The 20,425-nt window shown below is 51.7% G+C and overlaps 1 protein-coding gene across 1 annotated transcript in view; it reads right to left on the bottom strand.

The window, feature by feature from the left end:
* Positions 1 to 20,425, bottom strand: part of LOC119956240 (paladin-like) — a 138,601-nt gene that overhangs the window by 49,589 nt on the left and 68,587 nt on the right. Inside the window, exons 11-13 of the mRNA XM_038783274.1 lie at positions 12,066 to 12,144; positions 8,267 to 8,288; positions 634 to 789 (exon numbers count right to left, since the gene is read on the bottom strand). Coding sequence (XP_038639202.1) covers positions 634 to 789; positions 8,267 to 8,288; positions 12,066 to 12,144 — 257 coding nt within the window. The remainder of the gene's footprint in view (positions 1 to 633; positions 790 to 8,266; positions 8,289 to 12,065; positions 12,145 to 20,425) is intronic.

The raw sequence follows: 20,425 nt of genomic DNA on the forward strand, positions 1-20,425 counted from the left end.
TTAGGTGGATTGGCCATGCTAAATTGCCCTTAGTGTTGGGTGGGGTTACTGGGTTATGGGGATAGGGTGGAGGTGTTGACCTTGGGTGGGGTGCTCTTTCCAGGAGCCGGTGCAGACTCGATGGGCCGAATGGCCTCCTTCTGCACTGTACATTCTATGATCTATGTTGAAAAACCACTCCCACCGCCCTCACGGTGCGTGACCCAGATTTGCATATTTAAATGAGTCAACGTAATGGCACCTGAAGAGGGGTCATTGAAGACCCTGGGTGGTCAAGAAAAGGACAGGACAGCACCTTGGCACTCTTTCTGGCACTCGGGCACCTCGCCAGCAGGAAATAACTCCCGCGTGGCCTCGGCGTAGAGAAGCCCCCTGTGGCCGAAATAAAAAATGGCAAAATGCCGTTGAATAGCGGGGTTTTTCACGGTGCTTCAGGTGGCGGGAAATAGCCCACTAAACGGGCCCAAAACCAATGTTTTCAGCTGAATCGCGCCCCGGGATCGCCCAGGAGTTCACTGGAATGGCCAGCTGCCAAGAACACACCGCTCGCCTGCTTGAGGTCCTGGGTTCTCTCCCTGAGGAAGAAGAAAGGGTTAAATCTCTTATCATCGCCGTGAAGGGTGACTCTTTTACCTCATACATCCAAACACTGAAGGGTCTTCGCCAGGAATCTTCCTTTTCCAGGTGCAAGTAGGTATTGAAGAGGATGAGGTAAATGTACCGTTCCAGGTACTGTAGACTCCGCAGCTGCAACACGTTCATTTTCTTCTCCGTTTTCGCTGTTTTTATCTGCAGCGGTCAAAACAAAATGGCTGCATTTCAGGATGAGAGCGCAGAATCGCAAAAACTATTTACTAAAGACAAGCTGCGTTCACGACCCCCGCGGTAATGTTGAAGAAACAGTTATTATCCTTTTCTTAAATGGGCGGTGGGATGCTGGGGTGAGTTAGGAGTCAACCACATCGCTGTGTGGGTCTGGAGTCACATGTAGGCCAGACCGGGTAAGGATGGCAGATTTCCTTCCCCTGAACCCAGATGGATTCACTGAGATTCCAGTCCCGGTTGTGTTAAATTGAATTTAAATTACACCAGCCGCCAGGGAGGGAGATTTGAACCCCTCGGTGTGGGCCTCTGGATCACATTACAACTAGGCCACCTCCTCCCCATGGCAAATATACCGAAAAACATTCTATCAGCGGCACCAATATCGAGCAACGTCCAAACACCCTCCCACCGCCCCCCCCCCCCCATCCCCCCACTGTCCCACCTCCTGCCCCCCGCCCCCAACTCTCCCAGAGTCTCACATTGCATCAAAAGGCTGCTTAGCTCACTGGGCTAAATCGCCGGCTTTGAAAGCAGACCAAGGCAAGCCAGCAGCATGGTTCGATTCCTGTAACAGCCTCCCCGAACAGGCGCCAGAATGTGGTGACTAGGGGCTTTTCACGGTAACTTCATTTGAAGCCTGCCCGTGACAACAAGCGATTTTCATTTTCATTTCATTATTCTTGGGAACCACGAAGCACTGAAATGGTGGTGGGGGTGGGGTGGGGTGGGGTGGGGGGTGTTGGTGAATAATGACTACACGGTAAACTTTGAGCCTCAAGCGCTTCTCACAATAAAAATCTCTTGACTGACCTGGCCTCAGCTGCAGACAAAGCATTCACTGGGGGGGGGGGGGGTCTATGTACATTTCTAAAACTCACAGCTAACCCCTATTTGGCAGGTTCACTGCTCCCTTTTCTCAACTGGTCGGTCTTTTGACCTTCTTCTCCACAACGGCACGGCGATGCGTCACCCTCCCCTTGACAGACAACGAAGAGTGGGGATGATTTGTGTGGAGACTGAAATGATCCAGGCTGTGGGTGACAGCTGATGGAACACAGACTAACTCCGTTTATAAGAATATGGCAGCATTTAAGAGACGTAACAAAATTCATACATTTCTTCGACAATCTAATCAGTCGTAGGGTGTGACAGCACAGCAAAGGGCCCTTCAGCCCATCATGTCAGCTGTATGTGAATGGGAATTAATCCCGTTCGCTCGACCACAAAGGCACACACGCAACATAGCTTTGAAATAGCAAGATTGACCTCTGACTGGTTTTACGCTGGGGCAGGCAGGGCCTCGGACACCCTTAACGCGATTGAGGCCCTTAAGTGGCCAACCATTGACCACTTAAGGGCCGTTTCCCATCCAGCCTCAGTGTTTAGGCTGGAGGGAGGATGGGAATCGGGGGAAGGTTGTGGGGGGGGGGGGAGGGGAGGGGGGGGGGGGGGGGGGGGGCTACAGCAGTGTTTAGGCTGGAGGGAGGATCTCCCAGGAATAGCGGTTGCCTGCAAATAAATATGCTGTGACGAAGCTTTGACGAAGGGTCATCGGACTCGAAACGTTCGCTCTTTTCTCTCCCTACAGATGCTGCCAGACCTGCTGAGATTTTCCCGCATTTTGTCTTTCGTTTCAGATTCCAGCATCCGCAGCAATTTGCTTTGATGCCTGAAAATAATCGGGTTTCGGTCTCGGCCAGGAGGTTGGTGGGAGGGGAGGGGAGGGGTGGTTGGAATGGGTTGAGGAGGTTACGGCGCCTCCATCAGAAGGCCAACCCTACTTTTGGAAGCCCCCACCCCACTTAAGGTCCAGTGGGCCTCTGGGCCCCACTCCCGACACCCCAATCTTCCATTTTACCCTACCCTCCCGCCCTGAGACCCCAAAAACCCTCCTTTTCCTCCACTCCTCGGGACTCTGACACCGTGGGCTGCATGCAGTTCCCTTTCAGTCCACTGCAGATCCTGTCACTGCAGGGCTCGGCGTGAGAATGTAGGAATCACAGAGATATTGTATCATATGTACTTGGCGCAGTAAGGGTTAAAAGCCTGGGTTAGTGTGTCTGACTGCTGCAGTCATGTTATTAAACATCCTGCTTTGCAAGGCAGCTCGTTTTTTTCTTCGGAGCGAAATATGCAATTAAAGCATCTTAAAAGTTTGGTTGGGCTAATGGATTTTTGAATGGATTAAGTGTATTGCCTCTGGAGTATTTAATTAGAGAGCTTTGCGTTTCCTCCCACAAGTCCCGAAAGACGTTCTTGTCAGGTGAATTGGGCATTATGAATTCTCCCCCTGTGTACCCGAACAGGCGCCGGAATGTGGCGACTAGGGGATTTTCACAGTAACCCCATTGCAGTGTTAATGTATGCCTACTTGTGACAATAATAAAGAGTATTATTATTATGATGTAACTAATGGGGTGGGGGGGGACACTAAGGGCAATTTATCACGGCCAATCCACCTAACCCGCACATCTTTGGACTGTGGGAGGAAACCGGAGCACCCGGAGGAAACCCACGCACACACGGGGAGGATATGCAGACTCCGCACAGACAGTGACCCAAGCCGGAATCGAATCTGGGACCCTGGAGCTGTGAAGCGATTGTGCTGTCCACAATGCTACCGTGCTGCCCCAAGAGAGGCTGAACAGACGAGGGTTGTTTTCCCTGGAGCAGAGAAGGCTCAGGGGGAATCTGATTGAGGTGTATAAAAGGGACACAGATTTGGTGATGAGGAAGGTAATTTTCCTCTTCGTGAAGGGGTCAATAACCGGGGAGGTGGGGGGGGGGCAACAATATAAGGTCAGGGGCAGGAGATTTAGGGGGGGATTTGAGGAAAAGCTTTTTCACCCGGAGAGTGGTGGGAATCTGGAATTCGCTGCCTGAAAGGATGGTGGGGGCGGGAACCTTCACAACATTTAAGAAGCATTTATCCTAATGTAAGAATCGGTCAGCCGATTATACACAAATTTCACAGATAGAGAGTTCCACAGTTTGAGCAGAACCTAAATGTGGCTAAGAGGCAAGTTATCTGCCCCCCCCCCCCCCCCCCTCCCCCCCATTATGAAGCTACCATAAATCACCTCCCTCAGACTCCGTAAAGTATCACTCCAGATGTGGGCATAGGCTGATGCTAGCAGACAACGAACAACGCCGTGTGTTCCATATTGCTGGCAAATCTCTGTCTCACCCACCTCCATCCTTCTTAAAAACAAGCACCCAAGGTTCCGCAGCCGATACACCACCTTTTAAACCCATTCAGACGCGTATTGGGTTGAAGTAAAATGGGGTGCACTGACTCAACCTTTGCAGCACACCCACCCCCCCCCCCCCTCACCGAGATACAACACTCAACAGCTCGGACGTTAAAGCCCGTTTAGTGGCGCACAATCAGGTGCTTCGGAATGCACATCATTGTGTCAAGGGAGGGCAGCACGGTGGCCTAGTGGTTAGCACAACCGCCTCACGGCGCTGAGGTCCCAGGTTCGATCCTGGCTCTGGGTCACTGTCCGTGTGGAGTTTGCACATTCTCCCCGTGTCTGCGTGGGCCTCGCCCCCACAACCCAAAAATGTGCAGAGTAGGTGGATTGGCCACGCTAAATTGCCCCGCAATTGGTAAAAATAATTGGGTAATCTAAATTTATTTTTTTTTAAATCATTGTGTCAAGGGTGTGCAGAGGGTAGCGAGCGTGATATTGGCGGTCAGTGATTCCAACGACCAGTCTTAAGTCCATAGTAAGAACGGCAAGAAAAGAGCGTGGGTTTCTGGCTGCAGGGTTCAAGCAGTATAGGCTGACCTCGGGTATAGCTCGAAGGAAAAGCTGCCAAGGGGCCAGGCGGCAATCTCCCCTTCGACACGCTGCCTTCTTTCCACACCAAAACCTATCCATTCCCGATGGGACTTTCGGTCCGGATTCACTGAAAATGTCACTGAATTTAATCAGCCTCTTCCAACAATTCCGATCTCGGTGCTACGTTGAGTCAGAGTCGGGCAGGCTACCTTCGTTCTGGTTCGATGTTCCGCAAAAAACCTTGGGGACCTCCAGTGAGCATGGTTTGACATTGGTCTCCACAAACGGAGAGCAGACGGAATGGCACACTTGGGGGTCTCCAAGGGGATTAGAAGCCCTGAGCTGCATGCCCTTTGGGCAGGGTGGTGCCCTGGCACTGCTGGTGCCGCCTGGATACCTTGGCACTGCCAGCCTGCCACACTGGCAATGCCACCTTTGCACTGTCAAGGTGCCCAAGTGTCACTGGCAGGTGCACTACCAGGGTGCCAGGTTGGCACTGCCAAGTTGGCATTTTTGCATGGGATTGGACTAGAGTTACCTAGTGTGGGTGTTTGGGGGGGGGGGGGGGGGGTTGCTGGGGGCAGGTATCTTTGGGGGATAGCTGGGGGCAGAAAAAAAAAGTGGGCAGCATGGTAGCATGGTGGTTAGCATAAATGCTTCACAGCTCCAGGGACCCAGGTTCAGTTCCCGGCTGGGTCACTGTCTGTTTGGAGTCTGCACGTCCTCCCCGTGTGTGCGTGGGTTTCCTCCGGGTGCTCCGGTTTCCTCCCACAGTCCAAAGATGTGTGGCTTAGGTGGATTGGCCATGCTAAATTGCCCTTAGTGTCCTAAAAAATAAGATTAATGGGGGGGGGTTACTGGTATAGGGTGGATACGTTGGCTTGAGTAGGGTGATCATTGCTCGGCACAACATCGAGGGCCGAAGGGCCTGTGCTATGTCTATAAAAGTAACAGAAACTGGGCGATTGTTCAAAACACAAAAGCACCGATGGTCTTCTTTTTTTTAATTGTTCAAGGGCATCGCAGGCTGTGCCAGCATTTATTGTCCATTCCAAATTGTCCACATTGCTGTGCTCTAGAATTACATGTAGGCCAGACCAGGTAAGGACGGCAGATTTCCTTCCCTAAAGGACATTAGTGAACCAGTTGGGTTTTTAAGACAATTGACAATGGTTTCATGGCCTTCATTCGACCTTTTTGATTCCAGATTATACTGAATTCAAATTTCACCATCTGCCGTGGCAGGATTTGAACCTGGGTCCCCAGAGCATTATTCTGCATCACTGGGTTACTAGTCCAGTGACAATACCACTACGCCAACGCCTCTGAATGTCAGAGATATCATGAAGCGATGGGGAGATGTAAAGCAAAAGTGAAAGAGAACTCCTGTTAGGTATAGGATCATACAATCACTACAGAGCAAAAGGAGACCACTCGGCCAATCATATGACCATAAGACATAGCAGCAGAATTAGGCCACTTGGCCCATCGAGTCTGCTCCGCCATTCAATCATGGCTGATATTTTTCTCATCCCCATCCTGCCTTCTCCCCATAACCCCTGATCCCCTTATTAATCAAGAGCCTATCTATCTCTGTCTTAAAGACACTCAGTGATTTGGCCTCCACAGCCTTCTGCGGCAAAGGGTTCTACAGATTCACCGCCCTCTGGTTGAAGAAATTTCTCCTCATCTCAGTTTTAAAGGATCGTCCCTTTAGTCTGAGATGGTGTCCTCTGGTTCTAGTTCTTCCTACAAGTGGAAACATCCTCTCCACGTCCACTCTATCCAGGCCTCTCGGTATCTTTTAAGTTTCAATAAGATGCCCTCTCATCCTTCTAAACGCCAACGAGTACAGACCGGGAGTCCTCAACCGTTCCTCATACGACAAGTTCTTCATTCCAGGGATCATTCTTGTGACCCTCCTCTGGACCCTTTCCAAGGCCAGCACAATCGAGCCTGTGCCGGCCCTCCAAAAGAGCACCCTACCCAGGTCCACTCCCCCATCCACCCTGCCCTTCCCTGGTAGCCTAACCTGCGCATACCTGGGCACTAAAGGGCAATTGATCATGGCCAATCCACCGAACCTGCACATCTTTGGGCTGCGGGAGGAAACCTGAGCACCCGGAGGAAACCCGCGCAGACACGGGGAGTCGGCCAAGGCTGGGAGCGAACCCGGGTCCCAGGCCCTGTGAGGCAGAGGTGCTAACCACTGTGCCACCCACAAAGCAAAGCGAAGAGAACTCCTGCTGAGGATATTGCGCATCCACAAAGCGTGTGGTCCAAATATATCCATACTACTATATCGCCAAGGACAATTGTGCCCAAGCATCTTGGGTAAAATAGTTCTCCGGACCCCAATATTGCAAGGGCTTGGCATCACAACAGGAACCTAGCCAGGATAATCGGCGAACGGTGCAGCTGATCTCTTGCCCACCTCAGGATCCACCAGATCTTCACCCGATTGATTTCCGCAGAATGAGAATCGGGCTTCTTCGACAACAGGCAATCCTTTCCCCCATTTGCAGTCCAGGCAGAAATGATGAAAATGGCCCCCAAAATGTCTTTGTTCTCCCCATCTACCCATCTCTAACTGTGTTCACCCAGAAGGAAGAAGCAACACAACTTTGGAAATGGCGAGGGACTGGGCCGATCTGGTCTAGTGAACCTTAAAATGAAACCCTGGGTCGACCCAGCGCCAGTCACTTCATAGAACATAGAACAGTACAGCACAGAACAGGCCCTTCGGCCCTCGATGTTGTGCCGAGCCATGATCACCCTACTCAAACCCACGTATCCACCCTATACCCGTAACCCAACAACCCCCCCCCCCCTTAACCTTACGTTTAGGACACTAAGGGCAATTTAGCCTGGCCAATCCACCTAACCCGCACATCTTTGGACTATGGGAGGAAACCGGAGCACCCGGAGGAAACCCACGCACACACGGGGAGGACGAGCAGACTCCGCACAGACAGTGACCCAGCCAGGAACCGAACCTGAGACCCTAGAGCTGTGAAGCATTTTATGCTAACCACCATGCTACCGTGCTGCCCCATCACTTCCTGGGTTTTACTGATGGTTCCTTCTGGACACCCTCAGCTGAACCTTTTAATCCATTCTAACTTTCAGAGCACTGCTGTGTGATACGAGACCAGAGGAGATGGTGTTGTAGCGTCAAGCCCACACCTCCACCCTATCCCAATAACCCAGTAGCCCCACCCAACACTCAGGGCAATTTTGGACACTAAGGGCAATTTATCATGGCCAATCCACCTAACCTGCACATCTTTGGACTGTGGGAGGAAACCGGAGCACCCGGAGGAAACCCACGCAGACACAGGGAGAATGTGTAAACTCCACACAGACAGTCACCTGAGGCCGGAATCGAACCCGCGTCCCTGGTACTGTGCTAACCACTGTGCCACCTTGCCACCCAACGTGCTGCTCATCATCAGGAGACAAGAGAGCCGTTAACGTCATCTTCCTTTCCATCAAGTACATGCGAGCGCCTTGAGATAGTCCTTGAAGAGATGAGATTTTCTTCATCAGATAGATGTTGTGAAGCAATGTTTCATGCTCTCTGTTGTACTGCCTTGCCATTAGGGATGTAGTCACTGTTAGAGATACTCCAATAAATGCTGTGTTTCTCTTACCTCAGCAGGCACTGTAAAGAGTCTGTGTTAACACAACGAGACCAAGAATATTATAAAGACCTTCGAAAGGCACAATGACCAGTTCTGATTCCAGAGGAATTCCATTTTTGTACCCCTGAGTTACCCTATTATAAATTGTTTTTTAAACAAACAATTTTAATGAGGTATTTTTTGGCATTACAAACAACAACAGTATAAAAACAGTGTACAAAGAACAATAAACGGAGTGCAAACACCAACTCCCATCCCGCCAAGACCCGCCTATTTAACCTCCTATTCTATGCGACCGACCCCTGTTGACGATTAATTCACTGCAAAGAAGTCAATGAACGGTTGCCACCTCCGGGCGAACCCTAACACTGACCCTCTCAAGGCGAACTTAATCTTCTCCAGGCCGAGTAAGCTCGCTATGTCGGTTAACCAGGCCTCCGACTTTGGGGGCTTTGAGTCCCTCCAAGCTAATAATATCCGTCTCCGGGCTACCAGGGAGGCAAAGGTCAGAACATCTGCCTCTTTCTCCTCCTGGACTCCCGGATCTTCCAACACCCCAAAAATTGCCACCTCTGGACTATTTGCCACCCTTGTTTTCAATACTCTAGACATGACATCCGCAAACCCCTGCCAATATCCCCAAAGTTTTGGACATGCCCAGAACATGTGGACATGGTTCGCTGGTCCTCCCGCATATTTTACACACCTGTTTTCCACCCCAAAGGATCTGCTCATCCGGGCCACTGTCATGTGGGCCCGGTGCACCACCTTGAATTGGATCAAGCTGAGCCTTGCGCATGTAGCGGTCACGTTGATTCTACTCAATGCGTCCGCCCATAAACCGTCCTCCATCTCTCCCCCAAGCTCCTCCTCCCACTTTCGCTTCAGCTCCTCAGTCTGCGTCTCCTCCGCCCCCAATAGTTCTTTGTAGATGTCCGAAACGCTCCCCTCCCCCACCCATCCCCCAGACACTACCCTATCCAGGATCCCACCCTATTAGAAAATTAGGCATTAGGCAAGACTACACTGTCCTAAATGATAAGATGCCTGGAAATAGCTACAGGAGTGGCCAGCACAAGTGTAGCTGCCAGAATATCCACACTCGTAACAAACTCATTTATTACCATCCTTGCCTTCACAGTAACACTTGTGAGTGTCATCAGAGGTCATAGGCGTCAAATCACTGGCCTACATCAATGACTCGCTAAAAGACATTGACAGATTAGTTTTTATTAAAAACAAAGAAAGTTAGTAGTTTGACGGTCATTATGCTGGCGTAAGCCTGCGTAATGCCCAATTGACTGAACTGAGTTTCATAGTTTGCCAGAACATAACTTAATCTTTTGTCTTACTCATCCAATACCCTCAGCATTGCTCTCTGGCTTGAACAGAGGATTAACAGGAGAAGAGGTTGAGAGAATACAGCACAAAACACACTGGTTAGAGGGGATGGACAGTGCACTGAACTAAACCTTACTGTCACAGGAGAGGGAAATACTGAAAACAACCTCTCTTTAAATGACAGCAAAACCAAGGAACTGATCATCGACTTCAGGAAGTGCAGTACGACATCTACATCAATGGCTCCGAAGTGGAGATGGTCGAAAGCTTTATGTTCTTGGAGGTCACCATTGCCAACGGTCTGTCCTGGCCCACTCACGTTGATGCAACAGTCAAGAAAGCCCAACAACGTCTCTACTTCCTATGGAAGCTAAAGAAATTCAGCATGTCTGCACCGACTCTCACAAACGTCTAGAGATGTGCCATAAGGAGCATCCTAACTGGCTGTATCACAGCTTGGTATGGCAACTGCTCGGTCCAAGAGTGTGGTCGAACTCAGCCCAACGCATCACACAAGCTTGACACCCTCACATTGATTCTGTCTACACCTCCCGCTGCCTCAGGAAGGCAGACAGCATTGTCAGAGACCCCTCCCACCTAGGCTTTGCCTTCTTCCAGACCCTTCCATCAGGCAGAAAATACAGAAGCCTGGAAACCCGCACATCCAGACATAGGAACAGCTTCTTCCCCACAGCGACTAGACTCCTCAACGACTCCCCTTCAGACTGATCTGTTCCCTGTAAGAACACTATTCACGACGCCCTATGCTGCTCTTGCTCATGTATTTGCTTTGATTGGCCCCTTGTTCCGCACTGTAACCAATCACTATTTGTCGATGAACTTTGTCGATTATTCTTTTTGTCTACTGTGTACATACGGTGTACTTTCCCTTGGCTGCAGAAAAATACGTTTCACTGTACTTTGGTACCTGTGACAATAAATCAATCAATCGAGTATCTTTATCTGAAACCCTTGGAGTCGAGAGCAATTTTAAGTTCAGATAATTTTGTTTCCTGGATACCTTAAATAGGCTTTGGCCTACTTACGTTACAATAGCCTAAACTAGTTATAGTGTAAAGTAAACAAAATGGCTAGAAAAGTAGGATGTATCACTGAATAATAAATACAGGGGGCGGGATTCTCTGATCCTGAGGCTAAGTGTTGACGCCGTCGGAAACGCTGTTGTGGCCTCAGGATCAGCAATTCAGGCCTCTCAGGCCACTCCAGCTGCTGATCCTGGCGTCAACTGGGCGCCGCGAGGTCATGCGCCATGCGTCATGACGCCAACGCGCGCATGCCCAGTGGCTCCCTTCTCCGCGCCGGCCCCGACGCAAATGGCGTAGGGGCTACAGGGGCCGGTGCGGAAGAAAGGAGGCCCCCAGCCCGAGAGGCTGGTCCGCCGATCGGTGGGCCCCGATCGCGGGCCAGGCCACGACTGAAGCCCCCCCCCCGCCAGGATCGGACCCTCCCCCCCCCCCCCCCCCCCCCCCTCCCCCACAGGCCACCCCTGGACCCTTCCACGCCGAGGTCCCGCCGGCTCGGAGCAAGTTAGAACAGCGCCGGCGGGACATGATTCCCGGGCCGAGAATCGGCAAGGGGGCCGCGTAGTGGCGCGGCGCCGCCCCCCCCGACCTGCGCCCCGCCAACCATGGAGAACCCCGCCCAGGGTACCTGTAAAAAGTTTATTTTTGACACCACAAAGTAAACAGTGCAGACAAACAACTAGAATTTCCGAGGGATAGGCCAGTGGAATTCCAAGAAAGCCTGGGATTTTGGATATGTTCGGCCTTTAGATTAGTGGAAAAAGCATACTTGACCTGGAGGTCGGTTCAATTTGTCCTCCAGCAGAAGGACGCAATGTTTATCTCATTAAAAGGGGTGACGTCGATGAGCAACATTCAAAGCCCCCTCACGCACAGCTGACATTGTGAATCATCTGTAATTATTTGGCGACCACAAGTTGGGAATCATGAACCGCAGACGATCTTGGGAGGTTCCACTCATGGGACGGTGGTTTTGGTCTCCCAAGACCTTGAACCTTTGTGTCTGGAGACTGTCTTCCAAGCCACTGTCCCACTGAGGTAACGTCTGGTTTGAGGATTAGGACCTCGGTATCAGCCCGGGGAGATATCAAACTGCCTCGGAACGAATTAGTCAAGTGTCGCACTGATTATTAGCCACCCGAGTAACTTACTGAATCCTGTCAACTCTGTTGGATTGTAGGGCAGCACGGTGGCCTAGTGGTTAGCACAACTGCCTCATGGCGCCGAGGTACCAGGTTCGATCCCGGCTCTGGGTCACTGTCCGTGTGGAGTTTGCACGTTCTCCCCGTGTCTGCGTGGGTTTCACCCCCACAACCCAAAAATGTGCAGAGTAGGTGGATTGGCCACGCTAAATTGCCCCTTAATTGGAAAAAAATAATTGGGTAATCTAAATTTATATTTTAAAAAACTCTGTTGGATTGTACCTCATGTATGAAGCAGAATAAACAAACGGAACCATTTGCAATTGATTATTTTCACTGGGCGCTAAAGTGGTTTTATAATCTGTAATAACGGTGCATTAGGGGAAATTGATGAGGATGTACACTGGATCATTCTGGTACCCATTCCACAAACATACTCCCTCCATCACCGACGCACAATAGCAGCCGTGTGTACCATCTACCCAGATGCACTGCAGGAACTCACCAGAGCTCCATGGGCATCACCTTCCAAACCCACGACATCCACCATCTGGAAGGAGAAGGGCAGCAGATACCTGGGAACACCACCTCATACCTGGGATGTTCCCCTCTAAGTTGCTCACCATCCTGACTTGGAAATATATTTCTTCACTGTCGCCGGGTCAAAACGGTAGCATTGTGGATAGCACAGTCGCTTCACAGCTCCAGGGCCCCAGGTTCGATTCCTGCTTGGGTCACTGTCTGTGCAGAGTCTGCACATCCTCCCCGGGTGTGCGTGGGTTTCCTCCGGGTGCTCCGGTTTCCTCCCACAGTCCAAAGATGTGCAGGTTAGGTGGATTGGCCATGCTAAATTGCCCGTAGTGTCCAAAATTGCCCTTAGTGTTGGGTGGGGTTACTGGGTTATGGGGATAGGGTGGAGGTGTTGACCTCGGGTAGGCTGCTCTTTCCAAGAGCCGGAGCAGACTCGATGGGCCGAATGGCCTCCTTCTGCACTGTAAATTCTATTCTATGAAAACCCTGGAAGTCTCTGCCTAACAGCACTGTGGGTGTACCTACACCTCAGGGACTGCAGGGGATCAAAAAGGCAGCTCAGCATCACCTTCTCAAGGAAAATTAGGGATGGGCAATAAATGCTGGCCTAGCCAGCGAAGCCCACACCCTGGAAATGAATTTCAAAAATCAAAAGATGTTATTTACAAGCGTTCACTCCAACCCACATAATTCCCTCAATATTCACAGCGCCTGGGCAGAGAATGCTGTGGGTCTGGGTCTGGAGTCACGTGTAGGCCAGACCAGGTGAGGACAACAGATTTTCTTCCCTAAAGGACATTAGTGAACCAGATGGTAAATCTGCCCGTTGAATGCCACTGTGCCAGGAACCCTGAGCACAATAATGCCTCAAATCGTTACGGCCGCCGGCCAAAATTCTGAGCGGGATTTAACAGGTCCGTTCACAGCGGGCGCAAATCCCATTGCGCCTGCTAAATCCCGCGAGAGTGCCATCGCTGGATTTGCCCTGGCGAGATCCCAGTTTAAGATCTTCCCCGCCAGCGGTGTGAGCCGGATGCGACGGGTGAATCGCGGGAGAGATGCAAATCGGGATTCGCACCGCGCGTGAAACTTAATTCGAGTCACTCGACTCGTGGTGCCCGCCGCAATCTGGATCATGCCCCGATGCTGCATACACGCTGCAAGCGAGGCCGTGACAGGGCGCCATGCAGTACCGATTTCCACAATTGTTTTTACCCGACGTGATGTCACCTTGGGGTCTCAGAGGCCATTTGAACCCCCGGGTGGTCCATTTCCCCCATTCCCTTAAACTATCTAAATTCCTTTGATGATTCCTCATGTCTTCTTCACAACCTACTTTCCTACCTATATTTATGGCACCAGCAAATTTAGCAAAGTACACTCGATCCTTTCATCCAAGTCATCAATGTAGACTGCAAATAGTTGAGGGCCCAGCATTGACCCCTGTGGCACTCCGCTAGTAACAACTTGCCAATCTGAGAATGACTCATTTATCCCTACTCTCTGCTTCCTGTTAGCTAACCAATCCTCAATCCATGCTAATACATTACTCCACACCTCCCACCCCGACACACAATTGTTTGCAGTAACCTTTGATGTGGCACTTTGTCGAAAGCCTTTTGGAAATCCAAGTACACCACATCTACAGGTTCCCCTTTATCCACATTGCTCATTTCTTCCTTGAAGAACACTAATAAATGAATGAAGCACGACTTGCCTTTCACATAAACACTCTGCTTGATTGTATTATGATGTTCTGCTCATACCTGCTTAATAATGGAATCTCGCATTTTCCCTCTGACAGATGTTAGGCTTACTGGCCTATAGTTTCCTGCTTTCTTTCTCCCCCCTCTCTCGAATAGAGGCACTCTTTCACACTTTCTCCGACTGTACAACTCAAGTTACTCACTGAATAAACTTCTTCAACCACTCTGGCATTTTGCCAGAAACTAAAGTTAGTTGTTGGCATGTCTAGTGTAAAGTGAGTTTTTGTTTTAAATCTTCTCACTACATCCAAGCCTTTCATTCCCCGCTTTCCCTCAGAGATCGGAGAATGCATCTCTGCGATTTATAAGACTCAAGGAAGGGGAAATCTCAAATTCCAAAAACAAATGCGGACGGGGCCGCACGCTCTCAGCCGAGCAGTTCAACTCAGGACTTTGGGATCATCCAATGGAGACATGTTCACACCCGTGTCCCTTAAACCAGGCTAAAAGGAAAAGGGCAAACATAATTTATTTGAGGAGGCACCAATTTCCTGGCTCACTGAGGAGCCACGGCGCACAATCCCAATTCGGCTTGGCTCTGAGCTGGTTGGTGGGGCCGTAATCGTATGCCAAGGCAGTCATTGAGCTGTTAACACGACAATAACAGAGTTCACTGCCTCAGACTGTAGCGTCCCCTCAGGATAGTACATTTAAGGTGCTTCTATCCTAAATAATCCATCCTAAATAAGCAATTGGCTGCTCCAAGGCAGCCCACTGCCTCGTGTGCCGAGTTCTCCCCTGTTCCTCGCGCTCCGAAGTGTCACTGCAACATCTAGGCCGCTCTCGCACAAACTACCTCGGGAGTCGAGCTATAAGTTTATTTAAATGCCTGCTTGGATTTGTGCGCACATGTGTGTCACATTCCAGACTGCTCTTGGTTCCCCATTGCCAGGAATTCCTCATAACTTTTCCAGTCGTAAAGTTAGCAGCAATCATGCTGAATTTGGCCTTAACTTTCAATATCTTTCGGTGCTACAGCCATGGATGTGACACTCACTGGATGGCACTGAAAGGGTATGAAATACAACAAGGCATGCCAGTTCACATTCCCGTCACATTCCACCAGTATTTTAACGGGGTCAATACGTTCGAGGTTCTATTTGAACCAGAAAGTACAAATATGCCGATTCAGCTACTCAACGTCAATTTGGATCTGGATCAAGTGTCGCTTCACTTCCAGCTGGGCTGTGTGCGCGTTTAAGAAAGCAAATGGCCAAAAATACTTGGGGAAAACAAATCACTGATCATTTTTCCAGATATTCGATCCCGTGTCTGCTCCACGTCGCACCCCAGGAACGACACAAAACATTTCACACACGTTCTTCCCGGTTTTCCACGACCGCAGTTTATTGTGTTGAGTAGGAGCTGCGCAGACCAGGCGCTGGGCGCCTGCAAAGGTCCAACACGAGAGTTTATGCCGCAAACCTGCAGTGGTGTCATTGGCGTCCTCAAAACTTCCACACTCCCGTGCGGAATGGAAGAGAAAGCTCATTGTTTAACAGATCTGCCCCGATAGGTGCTATACCCTGGGCTGGATTCTCTGTTTGGGAGACTAAGTCACTGCGCCGGCGTGAAAACAGTGGTGTTCTACGGCAGGGTCGCTGGCACAAAGCGGTCACCGATTCGCCGTTTTGCAGGGGGCTAGCAGCCAGTCAGCGTAGAGCCCCCAGCTCCAGCTGCCGATGCGGCCCTGAACATTCCCAGGTCCGTGGCTTCCACGGCGTATTCAGCCCGCGGACCCAGACTGCAAAACAGTACCCCCCCCCCGCGCCTTTTCGGCCGCTCGCGCGCCCCTGACCGCCCGCCCACAGTGCCCCCAGCCCGAATGAAGCCCCCCCCCCCCCCCCGCCCGCGGATCGGCCCTCCCCCGACTGTGGCGCCGCCGGGCTGAGTCCGCGGCCGCCATGCTGAGTTGACGATGGGTGAGACCAACGTCGTCGGGAACGAGGCCGGTCGGGGGGGGGGGGGGGGGGGGTGGGGGGGGGGGCGGAGCATCGCGGGAAGTCCTGAGGCCGTGACACGTGGCGCGGTGTACACCCAGAGTACACCGCTTTTCAGGGAGCGGAGCAGCGCGAAGGTGGCGCCGCCCCGATATTGCCACCATCAGGGATTCTCCGCCCTCTTGCCGAATGCGATTCCGGCATCGGGGAGCAGAGAATCTTGCCTTTATTCTGTCAATGTATATTTTACCATGACAGGAGGTAAAGAATGTGCAGCGGCAGCCAGGGCTTAACAGGCTTGTGGGTTCACATATGTCTCCGTGGACTTGAGCCCATGATCCAGGCTGACATTCCAGTGCAGTCCTGCGGAGGCGCCGCATTGTCAGAAGTACTGAGGCCCAGTCCACTGCTCACATGGATATATGAAAGATTCCATGGCGCTACTTTGAAGAAGGGTGGCGGGTCTTGTGGCGCAGTGGGTTGGCGTCCCTGCCTCTGAGCCAGATACTCCGGGTTCGAGTTCCACCCCAGGACTTGTCGGCCGAGGAAGGAGAGTTGCTAACTCGGCCAAACGGGTTGGCACGCTCAATCTGAAAATCCTTCCAAACACCCCCAAAGGCCGGCAGTAGGAGCGGGGGAGGCTGCTGGTCAGCCACGCTTGATGTGGCGTGCACCCCCCCCCCCCCCCCCCCCGCTCAAACTGTTAGTCCCCGACGGCAGACACGTGATCTGTTCCAGGAATTACTAGCTATGGAAAAGGATGAAAAACGACTAGGGGCGGGAAGAGAATTGGATTTCCCCCCCCCCCCCAATTAAGGGGAAATTTAGCGTGGCCAACCCACCCATTCTGCACATCTTTGGACTGTGGGGGTGAGACCCACGCAGACACGGGGAGAATGTGCAAACTCCACCATGCCACCCCAAGAGAATTGAAAATTGAACTTTAAAGAGGAGGTGGTTTTGGCAGATATGTATCCTTCAACCAACATCACTGAGACAAACAGCCTGCTCATCCTCACATTGACGTCTATGGGATCCTGCTTTGAGGAAATTGGATACTATGGGCGAGATTCTCCGCACTCCCGACGGTGCGGAGAATAGCGTGGCTCGTAAAATTTTACGGCCACGCTGTTCCGACGCCCTCCCGCTATTCTCCCCCCCCCCCCACGCCCAACTCCCGACACGAATCGCTGCCGCCGTTTTTTTACGGCCAGCAGCGATTCACAGCTGATAGATGGGCCGAGTTCCCAGCCCTTTACGGTTGTTTTTACGAACGGCAAACACACCTGGTCTGGCCGTTCGTAAAAACGGCCGTAAACACTCGCATTTTATAACCATGGCACCGATTGGCACGGCAGTACCACGGCCGTGCCAAGGGTGCCATGGGCCCGCGATCGGTGGGCACCGATCGCGGGCAGCGGGCCCGATGCCCACGCACTATTTGTCCTTCCGCCGCCCCGCAGTATCCATTCGCGGGGCGGCTGAGGGGCATCCCGGCCCGCGCATGCGCGGGTTTCGAGCAAATACGCGATGAAGTCTTCCAATCCGCGCATGTGCGGCTGACGTCATATGACGCGTCAGCCGGCGCTAACTCGGGCAACCGGGCTTAACGAAATTCGTTAAGCCCGTGATGCCGGAGCTTACGGCGTCGGGCTGCTATCCCCGACCGGGGACCAGAATCGGTTCCCGGTCGGGAAGGGGGGGGGGGGCTGGCGTCAAACCCGCCCGGATTTGACGCCAGCCTTACGATTTCTCCCCATATGGGAGAATCTCGCCCTAAATATCTGACATTACAATGGTGCTTACACTACCTGCGTTGGCTGTAACGTGCGTGCAACATCTTAAGGTTGTGGAAGGTAGCACAAGTTATTCTTTCACTGTTCCATCTAGCCAGAACCATTGGAGTTGCGAAGTCTACACATTAGAGGGCAGCACGGTAGCATTGTGGCTAGCACAGTTGCTTCCCAGCTCCAGGGTCCCGGGTTCGATTCCCGTTTGGGTCACTGTCTGTGCGGAGTCTGCACATCCTCCCCGTGTGTGCGTGGGTTTCCTCCGGGTGCTCCGGTTTCCTCCCACTGTCCAAAGATGTGCGGGGGTTAGGTGGATTGGCCATGCTAAATTGCCCTTAGTGTCCAAAATTGCCCTTAGTGTTGGGTGGGGTTACTGGGTTATGGGGATAGGGTGGATGTGTTGACCTTGGGTAGGCTGCTCTTTCCAAGAGCCGGTGCAGACTCGATGGGCCGAATGGCCTCCTTCTGCACTGTAAATTCTATGATAATCTATGATAAATTCTATGATTACAGTGTAGACACGTCCCTCCCCTCCCAGAGCACTGTAATCTCCTGGGAAGGAACACATACAACCAGGTAAAATACTCGGGTTAAATAGAGAGTAATAGTCAACCAGACCGGGGGGGGGGAAGAGGGACAGGGTCTGGACATAGTCCCTTTGGCAGGGCCCCTTGGCAATTCACCTGCATCATCCCCTGGGCAAGGCAGTGCTAGGGGCTTCCTCTAGGGAGCTCCCTGTGGGCTGGGGGAGGGTGGAATTACCCCATGCATGTTGGGGGGGGGGGCTCTGTGCATTGATTTTTGATGCTGGAGATTAGGGCACCGATAGCTGGACAGCTGACGTTGCCGGTGGGGCAGGCTCTTTTGCAATCCATCGGCATGATGGTGTGGACACACCTCCCAACATCTCCTTTGCCAATGTGCTGGTAAATCCGGTGGGAAACAGCGGCAGTGCCGGAGTGCTGCTCGTCACCTTTCTTGCCTCAGCCAGCTGGAAAACTGGAAAATCCCACCCCATTTTTCCAAGTGGAGGGTGGCCAATTCACCTCATTGAAGGCCTACTGTCGGAGGCTGACCAGAATTTTCCAGTCAGCCTCCAGGTCCTGGAGAGACCGGGAAGCTGTGTGGAGGCCTGATGGAGGTGTCGCCCGGGGGCCGACCAACGAGGTAGCTCGTGCTCCAGTGAGCTTCGAGGCCCACCCCCCTCCACCCCCACCCACCCTCCCTCCCTGCCTGTCTGGGTGCCGCAGCTACAGGCCCACCCATGGGTTTGGTTCCTCTTCCTCATAATGGTGGCCTGACAGCGGAAGCCATTTTTAAATTCAAAGTTTGTTAAGAATTGGGAAAGATTAAGATTTAACAATATGAAATTGGGATGAAAGAAAGGGGGAAATGTTTGTAGAGATGTTGTGATGCGAGTTAGCGCATCAGTGAGAAAAGCAAGTGGTTACCTCGGTGATAAGAGGAAAACAAGGGGGGGTGTATGGAGCGGCACGGTGGCACAGTGGTTAGCACTGCTGCCTCACAGCGCCAGGAACCCGGGTTCAATTCCAGCCTCGGGTTTTGCACTTTCTCCCCGTGTCTGCATGGGTTTCCTCCGGGCGCTCCGGTTTCCCCTGAATGATGTGCAGGTTAGGTGGATTGGCCATGCTAGATTGCCCCTTAGTGACCAAAGACGTGTAGGTTAGGTGGGGTTATGGGGATAGGGTGCGGGAGTGGGCCTCGGTGGGATTTTCATTCAGCGGGTCATGCAGACTCGATGGGCCGAATGGCCTCCTTCTGCACTGTAGAAATTCTATATAAGGGTGACTTCAAAGTAGAGAGATAAAGAAATTGACACGTTTATGCAAAAAACCGACTTCACAGGATGGATAGCATCAAAGGGGAAAAATGGTGTATCCATAGCATTACGATTTGGAAAAAGGGGAAGATAGAAACAAACAGACACAGCTACTATCAGCCACACCCAGCTGCAGAAAGAATCAGCCACAAACAAACCATTACAAATCAGGCAGGCAGTAATGATCAAAACTTGAGCCGATCAGATTTCACCTTCGCTGAAACTGCAGACAGTTTTCCCAAATGTAGCCTCATAACCTGTGGACGGTAATTATTTGCTGGATTTATCTCACAGAGCTGGAGAATATTGGATGCGGTTTGGGAACAAAGAGGGGGGGGAGGGGTCTTAGAGTTCCGGAAAGGTAGATATTTGGAACCAAGGTGTAATTCCCTGTAACACTGTGTGTAGCCATCAGTGAATGTGCGTGTTATCTCATAGTATACCAAATTGAAAATATACGCCACTGAAATGAAATGAAAATCGCTTATTGTCACGAGTAGGCTTCAATGAAGTTACTGTGAAAAGGCCCCTAGTCGCCACATTCCCCGGGCACCTGTCCGGGGAGGCTGGTACAGGAATCAAACCGTGCTGCTGGCCTGCTTTGAAAGCCAGCGATTTAGCCTTGTGAGCTAAACCAGCTCCTATCTGAGGACTGGTACTCTTTTGGGTTATGGTATACCCTCGCATTTAACATCAGCGGTGCTCCTCACAGGTTATATTAACTAAAAGAGTTGGAAAGGTGGCTCCGGGCGCGATTTAACGGGATAAAATTCAG

The sequence above is a fragment of the Scyliorhinus canicula genome, chromosome 22 (assembly GCF_902713615.1).
Source record: "Scyliorhinus canicula chromosome 22, sScyCan1.1, whole genome shotgun sequence".
Lineage (NCBI taxonomy): Eukaryota > Metazoa > Chordata > Chondrichthyes > Carcharhiniformes > Scyliorhinidae > Scyliorhinus > Scyliorhinus canicula.